Source organism: Onychomys torridus, chromosome 3, assembly GCF_903995425.1.
Source record: "Onychomys torridus chromosome 3, mOncTor1.1, whole genome shotgun sequence".
Classification (NCBI taxonomy): domain Eukaryota; kingdom Metazoa; phylum Chordata; class Mammalia; order Rodentia; family Cricetidae; genus Onychomys; species Onychomys torridus.
Genome location: NC_050445.1, coordinates 36,871,452 through 36,893,702, shown reverse-complemented (window position 1 = coordinate 36,893,702; position 22,251 = coordinate 36,871,452). Strand labels below are relative to the sequence as shown.

Genomic DNA, 22,251 nt, shown 5'->3' with positions numbered 1-22,251 from the left:
ATACCATGTTTGTCCTTCTGAGTCTGGGTTACCTCACTCAGGATGATTTTTTCTAGATCTATCCATTTGCCTGCAAACCTCATGATGTCATTGTTTTTCTCTGCTGAGTAGTACTCCATTGTGTATATGTACCATATTTTCTTTATCCATTCTTCAGTTGAAGGGCATCTAGGTTGTTTCCAGGCTCTGGCTATTACAAACAAAGCTGATATGAACATAGCTGAGCAAATGCCCTTGTGGTATGATTGAGCATTCCTTGGGTATATGCCCAAGAGTGCTTGCTACAGCTGGGTCTTGGGGAAGATGGATTCCCAATTTTCTAAGGAAGCTCCATATTGATTTCCAAAGTGGCTGTACAAGCTTGCATTCCCACCAGCAGTGGAGGAGAGTTCCCCTTGCTCCACATCCTCTCCAGCATAAGCTGTCTTCTGTGTTTTTGATCTTAGCCACTCTGACAGGTGTAAGGCAGTATCTTAGAGTTGTTTTGATTTGCATTTCCCGGATAATTGGGATGTTGAGCAATTCCTTAAATGTCTTTCAGCCATTTGAACTTCCTCTGTGGAGAATTCTCTGTTTAGTTCTATAGCCCATTTCTTCATTGGACTGTTGCGCATTTTTGATGTCAAATTTCTTGAGTGCTTTATATATTCTGGATATCAGCCCTCTGTCAGATGTGGGGTTGGTGAAGACCTTTTCCCATTCTGTAGGCTGTTGCTTTGTCTTGTTGACCGTGTCCTTTGCTCTACAAAAGCTTTTCAGTTTCAACAGGTCCCATTGATTGATTGTTTCTCTCAGTGTCTGTGCTACTGGTGTTATAGTTAGAAAGTGATCTTTGGTGCCAATGCGTTCAAGAGTACTTCCTACTTTCTCTTCTATCAGGTTCAGAGTAACTGGATTTATGTTGAGGTCTTTGATCCACTTGGACTTAAGTTTTGTGCATGGTGACAGATATGGATCTATTTGCAGCCTACTACACATTGACATCCAGTTATGCCAACACCATTTGTTGAAGATACTTTCTTTTTTCCATTGTACATTTTTGACTTCTTTGTCAAAAATTATATGTTCATAGGTGTGAGGGTTAATGTCAGGGTCTTCAGTTCGATTCCTTTGGTCCACATGTCGTTTTTTATGCCAGTACCAAGCTGTTTTTATTACAGTAGCTCTATAGTAGAGCTTGAGGTCAGGGATTGTGATGGCTCCAGAGGTTGTTTTATTGTACAGGATTCTTTTGGCTATTCTGAGTTTTTTGTTTTTCCATATGAAGTTGAGTATTATTCTTTCCAGGTCTGTGAAGAATTGTGTTGGTAATTTGATGGGGATTGTGTTGAATGTGTAGATTGTTTTTGGTAAGATGGCCATTTTTACTATTTAATTCTGCCTATCCATGAGCATGGGCGATCTTTCCATTTTCTAACATCTTCAATTTCTTTTTTCAGGGACCTAAAGTTCTTGTCATATAGGTCCTTCACATGCTTAGTTAGAGTAACCCCAACGTATTTTATATCATTTGTTGTTATTGTAAAGGGTGAAGTATCTCTGATTTCCTTCTCAGCCAGTTTGTCTACTGTATATAGAAGGGCTACTGATTTTTTTGAGTTGATCTTGTATCCTGCTATGTTGCTGAAGGTTTTTATTAGCTTTATCAGTTCCTTGGTTGAATTTTTGGGGTCACTCATGTATACTAACATGTCATATGCAAATAGGGAGAGCTTGACTTCTTCCTTTCCAATTTGTATAGCCTTAATCTCTTTATCTTGTCTTATAGCTCTGGCTAGAACTTTAAGTACTATATTGAATAAGTAGGGGGAGAGGGGACAGCCTTGCCTTGTACCTGATTTTAGTGGTATTGCTTTGAGTTTCTTTTCATTTAATTTGATGTTGGCTGTTGGCTTGCTATAGATTGCCTTTATTAATTTAGGTATGTTCCCTGTATTCCTGATCACTCCAAGACCTTTACCATGAAGGGGTGTTGGATTTTGTCAAATGCCTTTTCTGCATCTAGTGAGATGATCATGTGGTTTTTTTCTTTGAGTTTGTTTATATGGTGTATTACATTGACGGACTTTCGTATGTTGACCCACCCTTGCATCCCTGGGATGAAGCCTACTTGATCATGGTGGATAATTGTTTTGATGTGTTCTTGGACTCTGTTTGCCAGTATTTTATTGAGTATTTTTGCATCAATGTTCATGAGGGAGATTGGTCTGTAGTTCTCTTTCTTTGTTGCATCTTTGTTTGGTTTAGGAATCAGGGTAATTGTAGCCTCATAGAAGGAGTTTGGTAATATCCCTTTTGCTTCTATTATGTGGGACAATTTATAGAGTATTGTTATTAAGTCTTCTTTGAAGATCTGGTAGAATTCTGCAGTGAAACCATCAGGTCCAGGGCTTTTTTTGGTTGGGAGACTTTTAATGACTGATTCTATTTCCTTAGGGGTTATTGGACTATTTAAATGGTTTATCTGGTCTTGTTTTAACTTAGGTATGTGGTACCTATCCTAAAATCTTTTAGATTTTCCAGTTTTGTGGAGTAGAGGTTTTTGAAGTATGACCTGATGATTCTCTGGATTTCCTCATTGTCTGTTGTTATGTCCCCCTTTTCATTTCTGATTTTGTTAATTTGGATGCTCTCTCTCTGTCTTTTGGTTAGTTTGGATAGGGGCTTGTCTATCTTGTTGATCTTCTCAAAGAACCAACTCTTTGTTTCATTAATCCTTTGTATTGTTCTCTTTATTTCTATTTTATTGATTTCAGCTCTCAATTTGATAATTTCCTGGCATCTGTTCCTCCTGGGAGACTTTGCTTTTCCTGTTCAAGGGCTTTCAGGTGTGCTGTCAAGTCACTAGCATGAGATTTCTCCAGCTTATTTATGTGGGCATTCAGTGCTAAGAATTTCCCTCTTAGCACTGCTTTCATAGTATCCCATAAGTTTGGGTATGTGGTGTATTCATTTTCATTGATCTCTAGGAAGTCTTTAGTTTCTTTCTTTACTTCTTCCTTAACCCATTGGTGATTCAGTTGAGCATTATTCAGTTTCCATGAGATTGTAGGATTTCTGTAGTTTTTTCTGTTGTTGAAATCTAACTTTAAACCATGGTGGTCTGACAGAACACAGGAGGTTATTCCAATTGTTTTGTATCCGTTGAGATTTGCTTTGTGATCAAGTATGTGGTCGATTTTAGAGAAGGTTCCATGGGGTGCTGAGAAGAAGGTATATTCTTCTTTGTTTGGGTGGAATGTTCTCTAGATATCAATTAAGTCCATTTGAGCCATAACATCAGTTAAGTCCATTATGTCTTTGTTAAGTTTCAATTTGGCCCATCTGTCCAGAGGTGAAAGTGGGGTGTTGAAGTCTCCCACTATTAATGTGTGGGGTTTTATATGTTTCTTAAGCTTGAGTAATGTTTCTTTTACATATGTGGGTGCCCTTGTGTTTAGGGCATAAATGTTGAGAATTGAGACTTCTTCTTGGTGGATCTTTCCTGCAATGATTTTAGTTTGAAGTCTATTTTGCTGGATATTAGGATGGCTACACCAGCTTGCTTCTTAAGACCATTTGATTGGAAAGTCTTTCCCCAGCCTTTTATTCTTAGGAGGTGTCTGTCTTTGAATTGAGGTGTGTTTCTTGTATGCAACAGAAAGATGGGTCCTGTTTTCGTATCCATTCTGTTAGTCTGTGTCTTTTTATAGGTGAATTAAGTCCATTGATATTAAGGGATATTAATGACCAGTGATTGTTCATTCCTGTTCTTATTTTTATTTTTTGGTGGTAGTGTGTGTGTTCTTCTCTTCTTTGGGGTTTACTGCTGTGGTGTTATCTATTGCCTGTGTTTTCATGGGTGTATCTGCCTTCCTTAGGTTGGAGTTTTCCTTCTAGTGCTTTCTGTAGGGCTGGGTTTGTGGATAAGTATTGTTTAAATCTGGTTTTGTCTTGGAAGGTCTTGTTCACTCCATCTATGATGATTGAAAGTTTTGCTGGGTATATTAGTCTAGGCTGGCATGCATGGTCTCTTAGTGTCTGCATTATATCTGTCCAGGTCCTTCTGGCTTTCAAAGTCTCCTTTGAGAAATTGGGTGTTATTCTGATGGGTTTGCCTTTATAAGTCACTTGGCCTTTTTCCTTTGCTGCTCTTTATATTCTTTCTTTATTCTGTACGTTTAGTTGTTGAATTATTATGTGGCAAGGGGACTTTTTTTGGGGTCTAGTCTGTTTGGTGTTCTATAGGCTTCTTGTATCTTCATAGGCATTTCCTTCTTTAAGTTGGGAAAGTTTTCTTCTATGATCTTGTTTAATATATTTTCTGTGCCTTTGAGTTGGTATTCTTCTCCTTCCTCTATCCCTATTATTCATAGGTTTGGTCTTTTCATGGTGTCCCAATTTTCTTGGACATTTTGGGTCATGACTTTGTTGCTTTTAGTGTTTTCTTTGACTGAGAATCTATTTCTTCTGCCGTATCTTCAACACCAGAGATCCTCTTTTCCATCTCTTGCATTCTGTTGGTTATACTTGCCTCTGAAGTTCCTGTTTGTTTACTCAGATTTTCTATTTCCAGAATTGCTTCTGCTAGTGTCTTGTTCATTTTTTCTATTTCCCTTTTCAGGTCTTGGACTGTCTCCCTTGCTTTTTCATGATTTTCTTTCAAGGACTTATTGTTTTCTTCCGCTTTAATTGTCCTTTCCTCTAGTTTTTTATAGTGTTCTTCCCATTTTTTGTTTGTCTGTTCCTCTACTTTATTTTGATTTCTTCTATATAACGCTCTAGCCTCTTCATGATGTTACTTATAAGGTTGTTTTCTTCTTCTTCTTCTGTTCCGTGATGTTCAGGTCTAGCTGTTGGAGAAGGGCTAGGTTCTGGTGATGCTGTATTGCTCTTTATTTTGTTGTATGTACTTCTGCCTTGACATCTGCCCATCTCTTCTTGGGTTCGTTCTTGGTCTTATCAGTGTACTTGGTCCAGACAGAACTGATAGATTTAGGGAGCCTCTCTCTGGTCCAGATGGAAGCTCTGGGCTAGATTGGAGCGCTGGTCCAGATGAGAGTGCTGGCTGGATAGGAGCTGGGGGGCTGGACTCTAAGTCTTGGGAAGTCCCTGGGGTCTCCTTATTTTGTCCAGATGGGAGCTCCTCTTGTCCAGATGGGAGTTCCTCTGGTCTCTGGTCCAGATGGGAGTTCCAGAGCAGGATGGAAGCTGGGGGTTGTTCTCTGATTCTCAGGAAGTGGCTAGGGTCTCAGGCAGATAGGTGTGGGGGCAGGGTGTGGAGACTGTAGGGTCTGCCTGCAGTCTTGGAAAAGGAGAGCCTTCCTGCAGTGACTGCTGATTGGCCGCAAACTGGGGCCAAGTTGGGCAGGTCCTCCCTGGATGGCCTGTGTCCAGTGGTGGGACCCAGGGGCAATTGCCTCTCTGGCTATAACCCCAGGCACTCACCTCTGGTCCAGATGGCAGCTGGGGGTTGGTCTCTGAGTCTCAGGAAGTGGCTGGGGTCTTGGGCTAATGGGTGTGGGGGCAGGGTGTGGAGACTGCAGTGTCTGCCTGCAGTCTTGGAAAAAGGGAGCCTTTCCGCAGGGCCCGCCGATTGGCCAGAAAGTGGGGCCATGTTGGGCAGGTCCTCCCAGGATGGCCTGTGTCCAGCAGTGGGATCCAGGGGCAGTTGCCTCTCTGAGTATAACCCTAGGCACTCATAGTCAAAGGGATTCTTAAGAAAGCAGTTCTAGTATTCCTTAACACATGCACAGATGGATGATCAAGATCCAAAGTTCTGTGCCATATTTCTGGGATTTGTTGTGGATAGAATTCAAGTTCTCTATCATTAATTTCTCATTCAGCCTACATCAAATACATTTTCATGGGAAATTCACTTCTCTTGTAATTGTAAGCAGTAGCTAACTAAATACTCTAACCTGTTAGACATCAAAGTTATATATAAACCAGTTTCAGGATTGGAAATGGCTTATTAATAGTATTGATTTGAGTGTTAGCTGGTATCAGCTATTCTTTTTGGTTTAGATCTCAGGAATGATGAACCATAGAGGTTGCTCTTATTTGTACCAGTGAAGTTGAAATTAGCACACATACTGAACTTACTTTCTCTTCTTATTGACTGGGAGGAGGTGATCATGCATTGATTCTCAAATGATTAATGGACAAGTAACAAAACCAGGCAAACATAAATCCATTTTCCCAGACTTGAGAGTTTTTGTTTTTATTATCACTCTGTGAGGGCTCTTGATATGAAAGCATCTTGGATATAAGGAGTTGAACATATATTGGGATTATGGATATCAACGTAATAGTGGTTCAGTGACTGCACAGACATTTCAGAACTCAATCTGGGTTTGTCTGCAGCACAATAAAAACATGTCAATGAGGAGTACTGCTAAGGCTCTTGTGTTCCTGATTTCTGTATCAACTTTTGAGGCTAACATTCTATAGTATTAATTTGTCAGGAAAGAAACAATGTGGCACAAATTTAGTAATTGAATAAAAGATTAGAGTTTACTACATTTAAAGCTTTATGTCATAGCATTGGTGTTTTGCCTGCATGTATGTCTTTGCACCTTGTATGTGTGGTGCTCACACAGGCCAGTAAAGGACATCAGATCACCTGGAACTCAATTTACAGATGGTGATGCCATTATTGATCACTTCCATTGTTGGCATGGTTGTCTGTGAAGGTGGTCTCGATCTTGGAAGAGGTCATGTGCTAGCAGCAGTGTGAGAGATGGGAAATAGTGTTCATATCGTGGTAAGGACATGCAGAAAGAAAGGGATACTAGGGAAATTGGGGCAGGCTTAATTTGGCTTGTTATTTTGGGGTAATCATCTGAGGCTGCTTTTAACTTCATTTGAAAGCGCTCATTCCCTCAAACATCTGTCTCATAAGTTAGGAAAAGCTAAAAACAAAATTAGTGACCAAGTTGGCTTTTGTGTGCCAAATTAATGAATATGTTTGTGGTAGCTGCAGTTTATTTTTTATTATAGAATAAAAATGCAGAGCTTTGTAGTAACCATTTTTTCATGCTGCTCAAACTTCTTTTTATCTATATTTGGTTTTGATGACTAGGGTTTCTAATAATCAGATGATTTGGTAGGTATCTTCATTTTTGCTTCTTTTAAATCTGCTATTCATTTACCTCTTTTATTTTTAAAATCAACAGAAATTCCATTTCATTTCGTGACCCCTTATGAAGTTTAGTAATTTTCATTTACCTTGTCTGGAGCAGTGATTCCTAAACTGTGCATTGGAGGACCTCCCAAGAATTCTAAAGTCTAGGCCACAACCCAGACTGGTGAAACTGAAGTCTCTGGTGATAGGCTGCTGGCTTTGGTTGTTTTTGACAGTCTCCAAGTAATGCCAGTTTATAGTCAAATTTGTAATTTCTGGTGTAGGGTTTAGTTTGTGCTGTTGAATGGAGCAAGACTGATTGTCCTTGCCTTTGTTTAACACCAACTCAAAGTATTAATAGTTGCAAAGCAAGTATTTGTGTAAAACTACAATGGTGATATTTACATTCATGATGACCGTCTGGCTTCTATTCTGGTGTTACAGGCAGATTATGTGGTTTAAAAGAGTTTAGTGTACTAGTTAAGCTAGGCAATTCCACAGGCTTGGACTCTGTACTCTAATCTTGCTTATGTACCTCTTGAATCTTTGCTGTTGGCCTGACTTACTGCATGGCTTTAATGGATTGAAATTGGGATACAACTTTATTAATTGACACATGGTGGCTGTGTCAGTGTGACAAAGTAGGAACAAAAAGGGCTTCAATCCAAGATGTTTTAGATTATGGTCCTGCCTCAACAAGTCACCAGTGCTTTCAGTCTAGACAGGTGAATCACTTTCTGGCCCTGAATCTTAGTATCATTATGTATAAAAATGACAAACATTGAATTGTTGAGAGAATAAAGGTGAAATATTGCATGCAAGATGGACTCTGTCAAATGTAAAGCAGTGTAGAGTTTTACATTGCTGTAGGTGCCATCACAGTCGTCATCATTACCAAGTGCCGAGTGAAAAGAACAGATGGTAGTCCTGGACTTGTTTACACTGCACCAGCAGCATTTCTGTCCTGATGCCAGTGTCACTAGGGTACACATGGTGTTTAGTCAGGGAAACCACACAAGTGTTCACACACTTGAGTTTAGAGGAGAATGGTCCAGATTAATGCCCAAGTTATTTATTGTCATCCATTACATTTGGGTTTCTGTTTCACCTATGGGCTTCTCTGAACAGATATTTGACTCATTGGTCTTCAGCCAGATGTGAGCCAGATCTTTGTGCTAGTTTAGATGATGGCAACCTGTGTTGTTGATAGATGTATGTGTGTCAACCTGATTATGATCTGATAATGCTTAGTAATTTTTACTTACCTTGACAGGCTAGAATTAACTTGTTACAACGTCTGTTTTCTCTGAATTCATTCTGATTCTAATTAGTGTGTTTCCCTAGCTGTTAATATGAACTGCCCCCTTTCCTTTATGGAATATTCAGAAGGCTTGTTAGTAAAGGGCTGGTAAGACTGCTCAGCATTTCCAGTGGTTTTAGGGACACATGCAGAATACCCTTGAAATGTCTGGATTAAGTGTGAGTTTGAAGAGATGCCCTGAGTGCTCCTAGCAGAGTTGTTCTAAACTTTTTCTTGTCCCAGGCTAGCAAGACACTAGGTAAGTGACAAGTGATTAGGACCCTTGTTAAAAGAGAATTTCTAGGTTTGGGGATTTAGCTCAGTGGTAGAGTGCTTGCCTAGCAAACGCAAGGCCCTGGGTTTGATCCTCAGCTCAAAAACAAACAAACAAACAAACAAACAAACAACAAAAGAGAATTTCTAGGCCAGGCGGTGGTGGCACACGCCTTTAATCCCAGCACTTGGGAGGCAGAGGCAGGCAGATCTCTGTGAGTTTGAGGCCAGCCTGGGCTACAGAGCGAGTTCCAGGAAAGGCGCAGCTACATAGAGAAACCCTGTCTCAAAAAACCCAAACAAGAGAGAGAGAGAGAGAGAGAGAGAGAGAGAGGGAGAGGGAGAGGGAGAGGGAGAGGGAGAGGGAGAGGGAGAGGGAGAGGGAGAGGGAGAGGGAGAGGGAGAGGGAGAGGGAGAGGGAGAGGGAGAGGGAGAGAGAGGGAGGGAGAGAGGATGGATGGATGGATGGATGGATGGATGGATGGATGAATTTTTTTCCTAGTGTTCTGCCCCAGGAGAAACTTACACTTGAATCCTCTTCATAGAGTGCTGGTGAGAACTGAGAATTGAAAGGAGCACAGGACCCAAAAGAGGGAGCCCCTTTCCTTGTATGCAGTTTACAATTTTTCTTTGTGTTCAGTCTCAAACCCTGGGACAAAAGGCTAACCGAGAAGTCCATTAACATATCAAAACATATCAAACAGATGCTGGCCTAGGTGCCAAGGTCTCCCAGCAAGTCCCTCAGTGTCTATGTATTTCAGGGCCCTTCTGGCAGGCAATATCTCATGCATTCCCTGAGCTTCTCTGTTCTCTAGCCCAGAAGCAGGGCTGCCCTCCCTGCTCCCTATATGATCCAGCCATTTTGGTTACCTGGTCTTTTTCATCCACTCTCTTGGCCAGTCTCTTTGTCCAAGCCACCCCCTCTTGGTCTGAGGCTCCTTTCTTGCTCTCTCCCTCTCTCTCCTCACATGACCCAGCTCAGTCTGGTTGGTCATGTTCACTCTGGACTCCCCCAGATGTCCCTGCCTCTGACTGTGTTCTCCCTTGTATCTCCAACAAACTCCCCACAGTACCAAGGAGTAGTCATGTCTTTTTTCTTTCTTTCTTTTCATTCAATAAGATGTTAAATGTAGTTTAATCAGGAAAGTAAGACATTTATTTATTTATTTGTTTGTTTGTTTGTTTACTTTTGGTAAGGCTTTTTAGAATACAAAGATTCTTAATCTGGTTTTATGCCACAGGACCTCTGGATTGGAATTCTACTTGTCGAGTTTTATGTTAAGGAACATTTTTCAACTATTCTGTGTTCAGGAGCACCTGTGTTTATGTTTTTATGGATATAGCTATTTATCACAGTAAGATTTGTGATAGACATTTGCAATGAATTACAATTAGGGAATTTATCTAAGTCATTTGTGATGTACTCATAGTGTGAACTGGTATGATAGCACAACACACTCATAGGTTTTTATTATGTGCTAATGTTCCTAATTTATTACAAAATGAAAACAAAGACATGCTCAAGAACTTTGATGAATGAAGTACTTCTTTGTGATTTTTTGTGTCTTTCAAATTCCCTTGATTAAACATTTATTACTTTTGAAATGTGGAAGAAAAATAAAGCTTAAGAAAACAATATCACCCCACCCCCATAACATTAATAGGCACCTCGTTAACCTTTAAAGATCTCATATAATAGAAGGTTTGTACGTTTTATCTCTCAGCTAAGGTCATTCTGTGACGTCTGGCCTGATGAATATCTTAGGAGACCCAATTGGCCTTACTTTAAGACAGAAAAAAGAAGAAAACTTGCTTTAATGAAATCTGAGAGTTATTTGTGGCAGAATCCATGATAGAGGGGCAAAAAAGAAACAAAAACGTAGGAGGAATGCTTGTCCAAACAGAGTTTGAGAAGAGCTTAATGAGAGTATGGGCTGTATGGTGCCAATGTGGTGAGGTCTTGATGAAACTACAGTACCTATGTGGCATCTTTGGACTTTCGTTTTCTGAGATAGATTTGAAAGAGTCTAAAGAAGAAATTCACAGATGGCCTTTTATTTGCTGATATTTATCTTACAGGCCCTCCTTCCTTTATTCACTTATCAATAACTTCCTGTTATTTGCTTTATTCTGTAAATTTCATTATCTCTCAGGCAGTCTATTGCATTAAGCCCTGAGTACCCAATATCACCTCATTTACTTGAGGTGTGCTTGACCTCAGCCCTTCTTCTCTCTTTGTTAATGCACCAACAAGCACTGATATCTCTCTGGAGCATTATCATTTGGCTGTTAGCTCAACTAATAACAACCCTTCATTTGAGCTGATGAAGTTTTATTAAATAAAAACATGCAATAACCCTGGCAGTAATGAAAGGAGAGTGGAGCTAGACAGTGTCCTGTTTGTAATGATGAGAGCCTGCTGAGTCTGCATTGTAGATACTGGGCTTCCAGAGGGAGATGGGGCCCTGAATAGGTCAGATCAATGGTATGTTATCAGATTGGTTTAAGAATGGACAGTTTTGATTGTCTGACCTGATCACTGTTAATTAGCATACAGACTGAGGACTTGGTGAGGAAAATATGTTCTTGCTCCAGGCACTTGGCCTTGCTCAATGGTGCATCTATTTTGAGAAGTCTGTTTAAGTAGCAGACTGTTAATAGTCCCGAGGCCTTCAGACACTGGCAATGTAGAACCACAGAGAACCCCAAAATTGGTTTCTGTATGGAAGCATCAGAGATTGCTTTTCCTATAAACCCCAAAACCTCCCCAAAACCTCATTATTGCTCTGAGCCTTGAATGGATTCCTTTGAGTCTCCTTTACATACACCACACTCTTACTCCTACCTAATATTTTTTTCATGGAGTAGCTCTTGTAACCACAAGAGCTGTCAAGGTATAGCCAAAAGTTGAGTGGGTGATGTCACTGAGTTTACATCAGCAACTGAGATTTACTTTTTATACTTCATCGATGAACTTGGATTTTGAAAGGATGAACTGTGCTAGTGGGTCGGCGGGTGCCTTGGAAAAGTTACGAGTCATGGCTACGACTATCAGAGTTAGAAAGAAACCAGGCCTGGAGAGACGGAGCAGAGCAGAGAGGCCACAGAAAGAGAAGTGCAGAGAGAGAGCGTGGGGGTCCGTGTGTGGCTTTTTACGGTGGTACTTAGTCACCTGCTGATGACTTTAGGCACCAGACAAGACCCCGAGCTGCACATGTACAGAATCCTAACATTCCAGACTTTTGCTTATTATAAAAAAGCAAGTGAATAGGAATAGAGGTGTGGTTTCTCCTGGAAAAACTGCCTCCAGCTGACTTGATGGGCATGGTTGGCTCTTAGGGGGAATAAGGAAGTGAATCTTCCGAGGTAGACAGTCATCCTGGGATGGTGAGTAAAGCTGTCCTGCTGCCCTGGAGCTGTCCATCCCTCTTGGCTTGGCACCCTGGCTGCTTTTGTATTTGACAGGATGCTGGTGAGATAGGAAAGGCCTGAAGCAGATCCTACCTGTCCAGATGGATTTAAGCTAGTTTCTGGAGCTTGGGAAAAAATTTGAACATGTTAAGAAGCAGCCATGAGAAGATTAGTGACCATTTGTGGTGTTTAGTACTCTGCTTGTATTGGTTAGTGTTAATGAGAGAGACATAGAGATTTTAACGTGTTAAGCTTTATCAGAGACAGATTATTTAAGGCACTTGTTTCCTTTACTAGTTTAGCATCCAGGAGACACAGATGATCAATTGTTGAGAGCATTTAACAGTAATAGATGGTAATATATATATATATATATATATATATATATATATATATATATATATATATATATTTGAGCTGAGGATCGAACCCAGGGCCTTGCCCTTGCTAGGCAAGCGCTCTACCACTGAGCTAAATCTCCAATAGATGGTAATATTAAAGTCTGTTTTTGTAAAGCCCAGACACTTTTGGGTCTGGGGGTGTAAATACCTTTTAGGTGTTGCAGTTTCTTACTTGATGACCTCTGGACTCCAGTTCTGTGGTGGTCCTGTACCATTAGCTGAGCAGTGAGTTAGAACAGGGGAAGTGGGAAGAGACAAGCTTGTGGTGCTTGAGAACTTATTTCTTTGAAATTAGGGACAAGGCAGAGATCAGGGCCCTGTCTGCATGAGGAGGAGAAGCATTTCTGACAGGTCTAGAGTGAGGCACATGGAGGAAGCAATGAAATGAAAGCTCCTATCTTAGCTGGAAATCTTTTCTCATTAAGTAACCCTGAAAGTACAATTAAGTCTGACGAGGGGGGTAAGGCTATCCTCCCTACCCCGACAATAGGGAAATGAGGAGAGGTGACATCTCCAAACTCCTAGGATTGGGTCAGTGCTCTGGTGTCCAGAAGGAAAGAAACGGATCACTTCCATGCAATGGTCTGGGTTCCCTGTGAGCCTGTAGCCAAGCCTATACAACAGTAGAGAGCTCACCCACTCATTTAGGAGTTGAGGTAGGGTGGGTTAAAGCCTGCCCACTGCCGGAGAGTAGAAAGTGGAAGTCAGATAGACAGAAATGCTTGCACGTGGCAGAGAAAACATCAGAAATGGGGAGGGAGAAGGGTTCAGAGCTTTAGCAGAAAGCTGGAGGATAAAGTAACTCTTTTCATTTGCCCGTTCCCTGGCAGAAGTTCCTGAGAAGCTGTTATGTGGCCAAATTTACTGGTATCTGCCAAATTTACTGGTATCTGCCCCTTTGTCCCATGGCTGCAGCCAAGAGAGAAAAATAAAAAAATAAAATAACAAACCAGTATCAGACTCGAATCACAGGCGTCTCTGAGGCAAGAAGGATCTATGAATCAGCACAAGTTACCACGTTGTGAGTAAAGGCTGGGAGCGTAAGGAGCACGTGTCAAGATAGAATGTGTCCTTGCATGAGCAGTCTGAGCACACACACCCCCCACCCCCTCCAGTGAATAATATACCTCAGGCTACAGGGCAGCAGGAGCGGTGTTGGCAGCAGAGCAAAGACATGGCGGGATGTGGCTGCAGTGGCGGTTGCATGAGCACAGTCGGTGGCAGCAGTGGGCAGTCGGTACAGGGGTTCCCCACAACACTCAGCCCCTGATGCTGGGTGTGAAGAAAACTTACTATCTGAGATCCAAGTCCATGGCATCAATGAAAGGACAAACAGCTCTGAGAGCCAGGCCTGGCAGAGGGAACAGAGAGAGGAAATACAGGAAGACAGGGGCAGAGAGAGGGCGTGGGGATCCATGTCAGCTTTTTAAGGCTGTACATAGTTGCCTGCTGATGATGTAAGGCACCAGACAAGACCTCAATCTGTGCATGTACGGAATCCTAACAGATTTACCTTTTATGCTTCATATCTCTTACTTATGGTGTTATAGTCTATTAGTAAAAATATTCCTAATTCATCTGATGCAGTTAAATACGCAGAGCTGTGTTACATGTGTATATTTAGCAAAATGGGAATTCATTAAGGAAAGGTTTTAGTACAGATTTCAGGAAGAGTTATATAAAGGACACAATATTTTGCAATAGTGCTATGATGTTCCAGATACCCTAAAGCTTTCAGACTTGCTCTTGAAATTATTAGGTTTATCACACTAAAATAATAAAAGGTAGAACAACTTTCCAAATGTATTTACTCAGGAATAATATTTATACCTGGCCACACATGCTTTGACAAATCACAGGCACATTCAAGGAGGCAAAGACTAGACCTTTTCAAAGTTAAATTAGGAAGGTTATCAAAATTGTTTCAAAACTATTGTCAGCTCAAGTCTGTAAACAGGTAGTTGCTGGACAGGAGGTTAAGCCAAAGTATATTTTTTTGTGTGTGTAAAGTTGATGTGCTCCTATGCAGATTGTAGTTTTCAGAGTCTTTGTAATTTTTTTTTTTTTTTTTTTTTCATTCTTAGTCCATTTGGCCTCTATGCTCTGTTAGATTCTGGTATAAATAACTTACTTGTGGGAGAAACTTTGCTTTTAAAGATTTTATCAAAAGTAGTGCTGACAAGGATTCCTATTTTCTGAAACTTCTCTTTCCCCATTGTGGAGGAGCTAGTCACTCACACCAGCAGGATGATTCACAGCCTAAGACTAAGAGTGAAAAAAAAGATTACAAAGACTCTGAAAACCACAATGTTGCACAGGAGCCTCTCAACTTTACACACAAAAAAATACTTTTGCTTAACCTCCTGTCCAGCTATCGCCTGTTTACAGATTTGAGCTGACACTTCTGTGATTAGTGATCCACCATTTAGGGATAATAGATAGAAGCCTCTTAGCCCTTGGTGTGCTTGTAGACTGGTTTGGGTTCTGGTACACCCCTTTTTGAAAAACAGTTGCTTTTCCAGGTCACTTTTGCTTTGTTTGCATGTTTCTTTGTGGGACAGCAAGATTTTTCTTTGTTTCTACCAATTGTGAGTCTGGGGATTTTCACAGGTTGAAATAAGCTAAATAACCAATATTTGATCTTTATGACCTGTGAAAGCAGTAATAATCTGAAACTTTAAAGCTTTGTTCAGTTGCTTTTTTTAGTTCCTGTCTGATAAATACTTGAAATTTTTCAAATTAACTGCAGTAAGGTAGAAGCATTTGGAAATAGAATGATGTAGGATTCTTGGTCTCACACTTGCTTAGAGGTCTGAACCAGGGCATCTCCACAGAGAGGCCTGGAGGTAGATGTCTCTAGCCATCTACAGCTAGATGGACACTGGGAGTTAGGGTCCATCTGTGGGGAATGAGGGTGAAGGCTCCTGCTTCTTTTCTTTTCTTTTAGCTTGTATCTTAATTTTTTTTTTTTTAGAAATAGTTGCTAATTTCATATACCTATGCAAATCTCTCCTCACCCAAATAAAAAAATTCCTTTATAGCATTTCTTTAATGAAGTAGTTGCTAAGAATGACCATCTTCCAAGTGTCCCTTAAAATGTTTCTACTGATTCACAACAGAGCACAAAAATTAGATTTTTGTTGTTGTTATTGTTGCTTAAAAGTTTAAGAGTTCCTGAAGATAGTCAATTACTATGAAATAATATATAATCTTAAGTTCTTGATGCTAACATCAAAATGAGAGATAAAATGTAGGAAGAAACAAATGGCCATGGCAGTTATTTGTTTATGAAGAGGAAAACTCCAGAGGCCTGAATAAGTTGAATGGAATATTAACCTCCAGCAGAACTGTCCCAAGCAGTTTAGCAGGAAGTAGCCTCGATCTCCAGTTGGTTTGAGTTTTTAAGGCCAAAACCCACAATTGTGATCTACAGAAAGGCAGCTCTGGACATCTACAATAAGCAAGCCTTGTTTACAGAAGCAGAGAGATAGAGGTTAAATGGTCAGGCAGTTAATCTTTAGCTGAGGGTCACATTTTATAGGAATTTAGGGCTGGTCTAGAGACTAGTTTGGTAGGAAGGCAAGCATTGTTCTGGAGTAGTAGCTCTGCACTCACATCTGATACTCAAGTTGCAGGCAGAGAGAGAACGACTGGTCCTGCTGTGGGCTTTTGAATCCTCAGTGCCTAACCCCAGTGACACTCCTTCTCCAACAAGGCTTCACTTACTAATCCTTCCCAGTAGTTCCACTAACTGGGAACCAAGCATTCAAAAATATGAGCCTATGGGCCATTCTCATTCAAAACACCACATTCCACTCTTTGGCCCCCATAGGGTTGTAGTCATATTATAATGCAAAATACTTTCAGTTAAACTTCAAAAGTCCCCTTAGTCTTTCATTTTCAACACTATTTCAAAAGTTCAAAGTCTCCCCCAAGACTGAAGGCAATCTCACAGGGGAAAAGCAGTTTACATACTTCCAACATACAGTGGCACCTAATATACATTACCATTCCAAAAAAGGAGGAAAGGGGGCATAAAGAGGAAATACTGGACAAAAGCAAGACTGAAATCCAGCAAGACAAACGCCTCATCCAAAAGGGCCACACCTACTAATCCTTCCTAGGCAGTATCACTAACAGGAGACCAAGCATTCAAACATATTCTCCTGTGGGGACATTCTCATTCAAATAACCACAGAGACTATCTCTATTGTCTTTTTTGTTGAGGATTTCAAAGTTCTAATTTCTATGACTACCCTTGATTGTGTGTGTGTGTGTGTGTGTGTGTGTGTGTGTGTGTGTGTGTGTAAGAGGAAGGGAGGGAGGGATGAAAGAAGGGAGAGAGAGAGGGAGAGAAGGAATTATATTTGGTTTTAAGGAATCAGTCAGAAAGCTTGTTGTGTAAATGATTACAATGGTGTGCTGAAGAACACTTGCTTAAATGCTGTATTGAAACACCATGTAAATCTATGAATTTTCTCTATCCTTATAGTAAATAGGTACTGTTAAAAATGTCTTCCGTGAACATTGTTTGCTAGGCATGGTATTGTTTTATCTGAAATTTAAAAATTTTTTGATTGTCTTTGGAAGTTGTCTTGTTATGCAATTTTGTATTTGGGATATGAATTAAATTGCGAATTCCTACAAGCAAGTCAAGTGTGGATGTGCAGTGGGTAGTTTTTAAGCTTAAATATTTTGGCTGGATTTAATTACCTCAAGGATAAGGCTATATGATGGACCAGTGGTTTACCAAATTATTTTTTATTTTCTGGATCTAGATGTCACTGAAGGTTAATGCATCCTCTTTTCTTCACTAGAGACTTGAGTTAAAATCCATTTTAGGGCATGAGTATAAATGCATTTGTTGTTGTTTTTCCTCCTTAGGGACACTTTGGTCATTTTATGAGTCTGTCTTTCCATTTGGAATTACTGGCAGCTTGCACAGGGCCCAGGGGCTGTCATAGCAGGGGCAGTTGCAAGTCAGTGTGAAAATGAATGGGCAGGCTTCAGAGGGCAGAGCTGGCCCAGGGCTTGTCAATCTTCCATTCCATGATTCTTTCTTGCTTTAACTTAAAAAAAAAACTTATTTGCTACTGACATTTGATTATAGCACATCACAAAACAAGTGATGTGTTTATGGGTGAGCCATTGTATTTTATTATTAGTATTTTAGGTCATTTTGGGCTGGTTTGTATTTGACAGCCATAGAGCTTTCTGTATTCATTGTCTACAAGCTCCCAGATGACTCCATGGACCGCTGTAGATCTGTGACTAATAGTTTTGATTACCAATGCATTTCATGACTTTTATTAACTATTACTTTTATGTGAATGATTTAGTTTTTAGGGTCATATTTATATCCATAATCAGGTTTAACGTGCTACCCAGTTGTAAATGGTGCTACTATTGACTTTAGCTACACCTGTCTGAAGTATTGAGAAGCATAACCTAAGTAGGGAATAGTCATAGACCTTAGTTCCTCAGGGAACTGGGTTTTTTTTTTTTTTTTTTTTCTTCTTCAGACTTAGCTTGCAGTCACCATTTTTTCCCCTTCCTCATCTTTCTCTCCCACTTTGTAGCCTTCAAGTTCCCATCACCTTTTGCCTCACTCCTGAGTAATAATACTTAGAGTATGCCCTTCACCTTTTTTCTTTCAAAATATAAAAGAGCATTATCACATAGAGAAATAATTGAACTTACACAAAGAAATGAGATCATACCACATGTGCTCCTCTCCACCTCCCAGTTATCACTTCATTTTTTTATAGTCAGTTACTTTTGATTCCCTGCCTTTCAACTTCTCTATTATAGTCATTCCTGTACAATTTGATTCATTCACTCCTTCTTGTCTTTAATATCTCTTAAGCCATCTTAAGAATATCTCCTTTGTACTTTATCTTCAGTTCTCCATTTCAGTCCCCTCTGTTTATCAATCAGATTGGCTCAGGCTATCGAGAGGTCATGATTACTACTTCTCACCTGTAGTATGCATGCCAAAGTGCATTTATGTCCATATGCATGTGCATGTGAGAAAAATGAGAGAGATAGCTTGGTTCTTTATAGATACATATGTGACCTTAGCCAACCGAGCTCTTGATTATCATGAGAAGGAGCTAATAAAATGTTTATGCAGTGTGCCTTGACTTAGTCTTAGTTAAAGAGTAAGTTTTATTAAAAGTTGATTCAAGTCCACATGGTGGTTCAGTGCTAGGGATCCTAAGGCAAGAGGATTGTGAATTTGAAGCTACCTAGGGCCACATAGTTAGACCCTGTCTCAAAATAAATAACCCAAACTAAAAACACCCTGCCCAAAAGAAGTTGATTTCAACCATCAGTATTTGAAATTCTAGTGAACACATGAATTAATATAGTTATTTTACATGTGTACTTGGGCAAGCAATGTGTATGACAGTAAATAGTACCTACAGCTTTGCTGTGGTGCCTTACATGGCTTTATGTATTCTTTTGTCAGGTTTTCCTTTTATTTTTGTCTTTTGTTCTATTTATGTTAACAGAACCTTAACAGCCATACTAGGTTAATCCACATGCTACTCTGCAGAGTCTGATATTGCATACTCAGTTCTCAGGAACTCCCATTCTTTCTTTCTTATGGTTTGGCTAGACTCTAGCTGTACTTACTTGGTTTTCTTTCCTATTTCAGGTGTCAGCAGTGGAGTCTTTGGAGGGTCCACTGCTCCAGGTGGAAGGACTCAGTGACCTCAGGCTGGAACTTCACAGCAAGAAGATGAACCTGCACTTGGTTCTCATCGAGGAACTGCACCGACACCTGTACATCAAATCCACAAGCCGAGTTGTGCAGCGTAACAAAGAAAAAGGGAAGATGAGGTTGGTTAAGGAGCCCCTCTACTATAGTGTCTTGTGGCAGTGACATTATTTGAACATACATACTTTGTATTCCAGAATATTATGATTTATTTTCCTTATCCTATAATGTACTATCTCTCTGAACTCATGGATGCTTTAATACTAGTAAATATGCCATACTAGTAAATATTCGGAGAGGCTAACATCAAAGTTTGTTCATTCATTCATTATTTATTCTGGTCCTCTTCTGTAAGGGTGTGTAAGAAATATCTCTGGTGGGCCTGTTATATATGGATCAGAAACACTCTTATGCTCTCAGAAGGAAGTGAAAAAGAACTTCTTAAATTGAACAGTGAGGTCAGCAATAATAAAAATTACAGAGATATATGAACTGAAGTTCTAAGATTTACTAGAGTCTTCTCAGCTTTAGCTAATTCATTTTGGAATAGCTCAGGAGAGATTTAAAGAAACTTTGCTTTGATTCCTTGATTGTTTGTATCACAGCCCAATTTTTAACAGTCTAGGTAGGCTCAAGAAAGCCATTAAGTGACCTGGTATGGAGTGAGGCTAGATCTTAAGATAGCAGATCATGAGTTATGTGGTAACTACACATGATGGGTGTCCTTCCGGCATTCCTAGAGAGAAAAGTAAGGTTTTTTTTCAGAAGGTCTTGCAAGCACTATCTTCTGAAATACATGTTTATGCCTTTTCATCCAGATGTATACTAGGAGAGCACTGGAATAGTACATGCTGGGAATGAAGTCTTTAAAGTCCTATGCTGTTTGAAGAACAACAAAGACATCATTATGTGTGATGCTTCAGTATAGCCAGAGACTCAGACATCGAAAGAGAAATTTCTACTTCTCTTTAGTAGATGGGTACTAGACAAACTACTAAGCCCACAAATTGAGCAAACATGTACTCCAGAATTAGTTCAAGGCTTGTAGCCATAAGTTTTCTCTGGTCCTGTGCAGCCCTCATTCAGAGGCTTAATATTAATTACCAATTGCATAGCCTGTGTCAGGTTTTTTGTTAGCTTATAACTTAACCCATTTCTGTATAGATTGCCACGTTGCCATGGCTTTACTGGTCTGCTGGCATCTTGCTGCTCCGTAGGCTTCTCCCCTTCCTTTCCTTTCTGCTCTCTGTATATCTGTTTGGATTTCCCAGCTGCCTCTAAGTTGCCTTGCCATAGGCCAGTGCAGCTTTATTTATCAGTCAGTCAGAGCAACACATGTTCACAGCATACAGAAAGACACCCCACAGCACTTCCCCTTTTCTGTCTAATCAAAAAGGAAGGTTTAACTTTAACATAGTAAAATTACATAAATAGAACAGCTATCAAGCAGGAATTACAGTTATAATATCTAGTCTATCTGTATTTGGCAAAGTTAAAGAAAATATTCTATCTACCCTGTATTTGTGAGCCTAAGGTTTCATATTTAATTTATCTTTATCATAACCAAGGAAAATTATAACTATTTAGTCTCCAACTACATAAAAAAACCCAAGAAAGATATAACATTACCTAAGTAAACAGGAAGTATATTGTAAGCAACTTCCAAAAATGTAGAATGACAGAGATATCTGGCTTCCTGGACAGTTACCCAAAGTTCCTCTGCAATGTTGGGGCATCTATCTTCAGCCTGCAGGTTTAGAGTCTCTGGCATAGATTTCAGTGAAGCAGGAAATTTTAAGGACTGTCCACCCATTCTGGGAAAGTTTGTCAGTTGCTTCTCCCGGTGTCCTGTAGAATGTCTGGCAGTTTCTTCTGCAATGCGGGAACCTGAAGGACCATCTCATCTTCAAAGTTCACTGGTCACCTTCCTATGGGTCCTGTATGTCCAGTTTATACAGCATCCTGTCTACCAGTTGAGGCAGGGGCAAATTTTGCCCAGTAGATAACTTTTGCCACAAAGGAAATAAAGTCCATATGGAGTTTCTTTGATGCTCATCATCTTCTTTGAAGTAATTGGTGCTGTCAGGAGCAGATGTGTCTCACTGTCCAGAAAAGTCTAAGTTCTTAAAAACATTTTAAATACCATATTCTGCAGGTCTTTGAAGTGTTTAAAGATTACCTATCTATCTGAGATATATCTCTGCATATCTAGAAAACTAATTACTGTGACTATAAGTTTGACTATTATAGATGACTATTAATTTGTATTTTTTAATTATATATTACGTTTAAAATGAACTGCATAAGTATAATACCCTAAACAAGAGTAGAAATATACATACTGTATAACAAAATTAACTTTAAATTTCTATCAATAAACTACAATCCATAGCAATGTAAAACATTTCAAATAAGTTGTTGCTCTTTAAAAGTAGATTCAATAATCTATCTTTTCATCCTATTGTATTTGTATCCCATTTTCTTCTTTACAAAGAGATTGCATTTATAATCAACCTTCCTTAAAAATAAACATTTATAAATAATATTTTGGGAATTTGGGCATAGCTTCTCATACTGCTTCTTGCTGGTTGAGGATACTGGCAATCTTATGGGGATCCTGAGAAAATTAGGAATTATAGTTAAATCTTGGCTGTCATAGTCTGTGAGACTGTATCAATCTTTCTTGGTGTCTTGGTTGATCAAATCATATTAGCCTGGAAGCAATCCATAGCTTCTCATCTTCTGTGGAAACAAAAGAAGAACCTCTTTTCCAAAGCAGTGTATCCTTAGACACAATTTTGAAGTCAAGATACCTTTAATATATATTGGTTTAACTCAGCAACCTTTTCAATCATTTGTCTTTCTGCATTTAAAAGATCCCAAAGACAGTATAATCCAGACTCTGTGTGATTTCCATATTTACGTAGTTTATTTTTTATATTATTTTTACTGTGTCTTTAAAGACTTTATTTTTTAAAATTATCTATTTTTTTATCTACCTGTCTATCCTCCTCTTCCTCTCTCTTCCAATCCTACG

At 39.6% G+C, this 22,251-nt stretch overlaps 1 protein-coding gene across 1 annotated transcript in view; it reads left to right on the top strand.

The window, feature by feature from the left end:
* Positions 1–22,251, top strand: part of Exoc4 (exocyst complex component 4) — a 767,731-nt gene that overhangs the window by 36,716 nt on the left and 708,764 nt on the right. Inside the window, exon 4 of the mRNA XM_036180825.1 lies at positions 19,152–19,336. Within this exon, the coding sequence (XP_036036718.1) occupies positions 19,152–19,336 (185 nt within the window). The remainder of the gene's footprint in view (positions 1–19,151; positions 19,337–22,251) is intronic.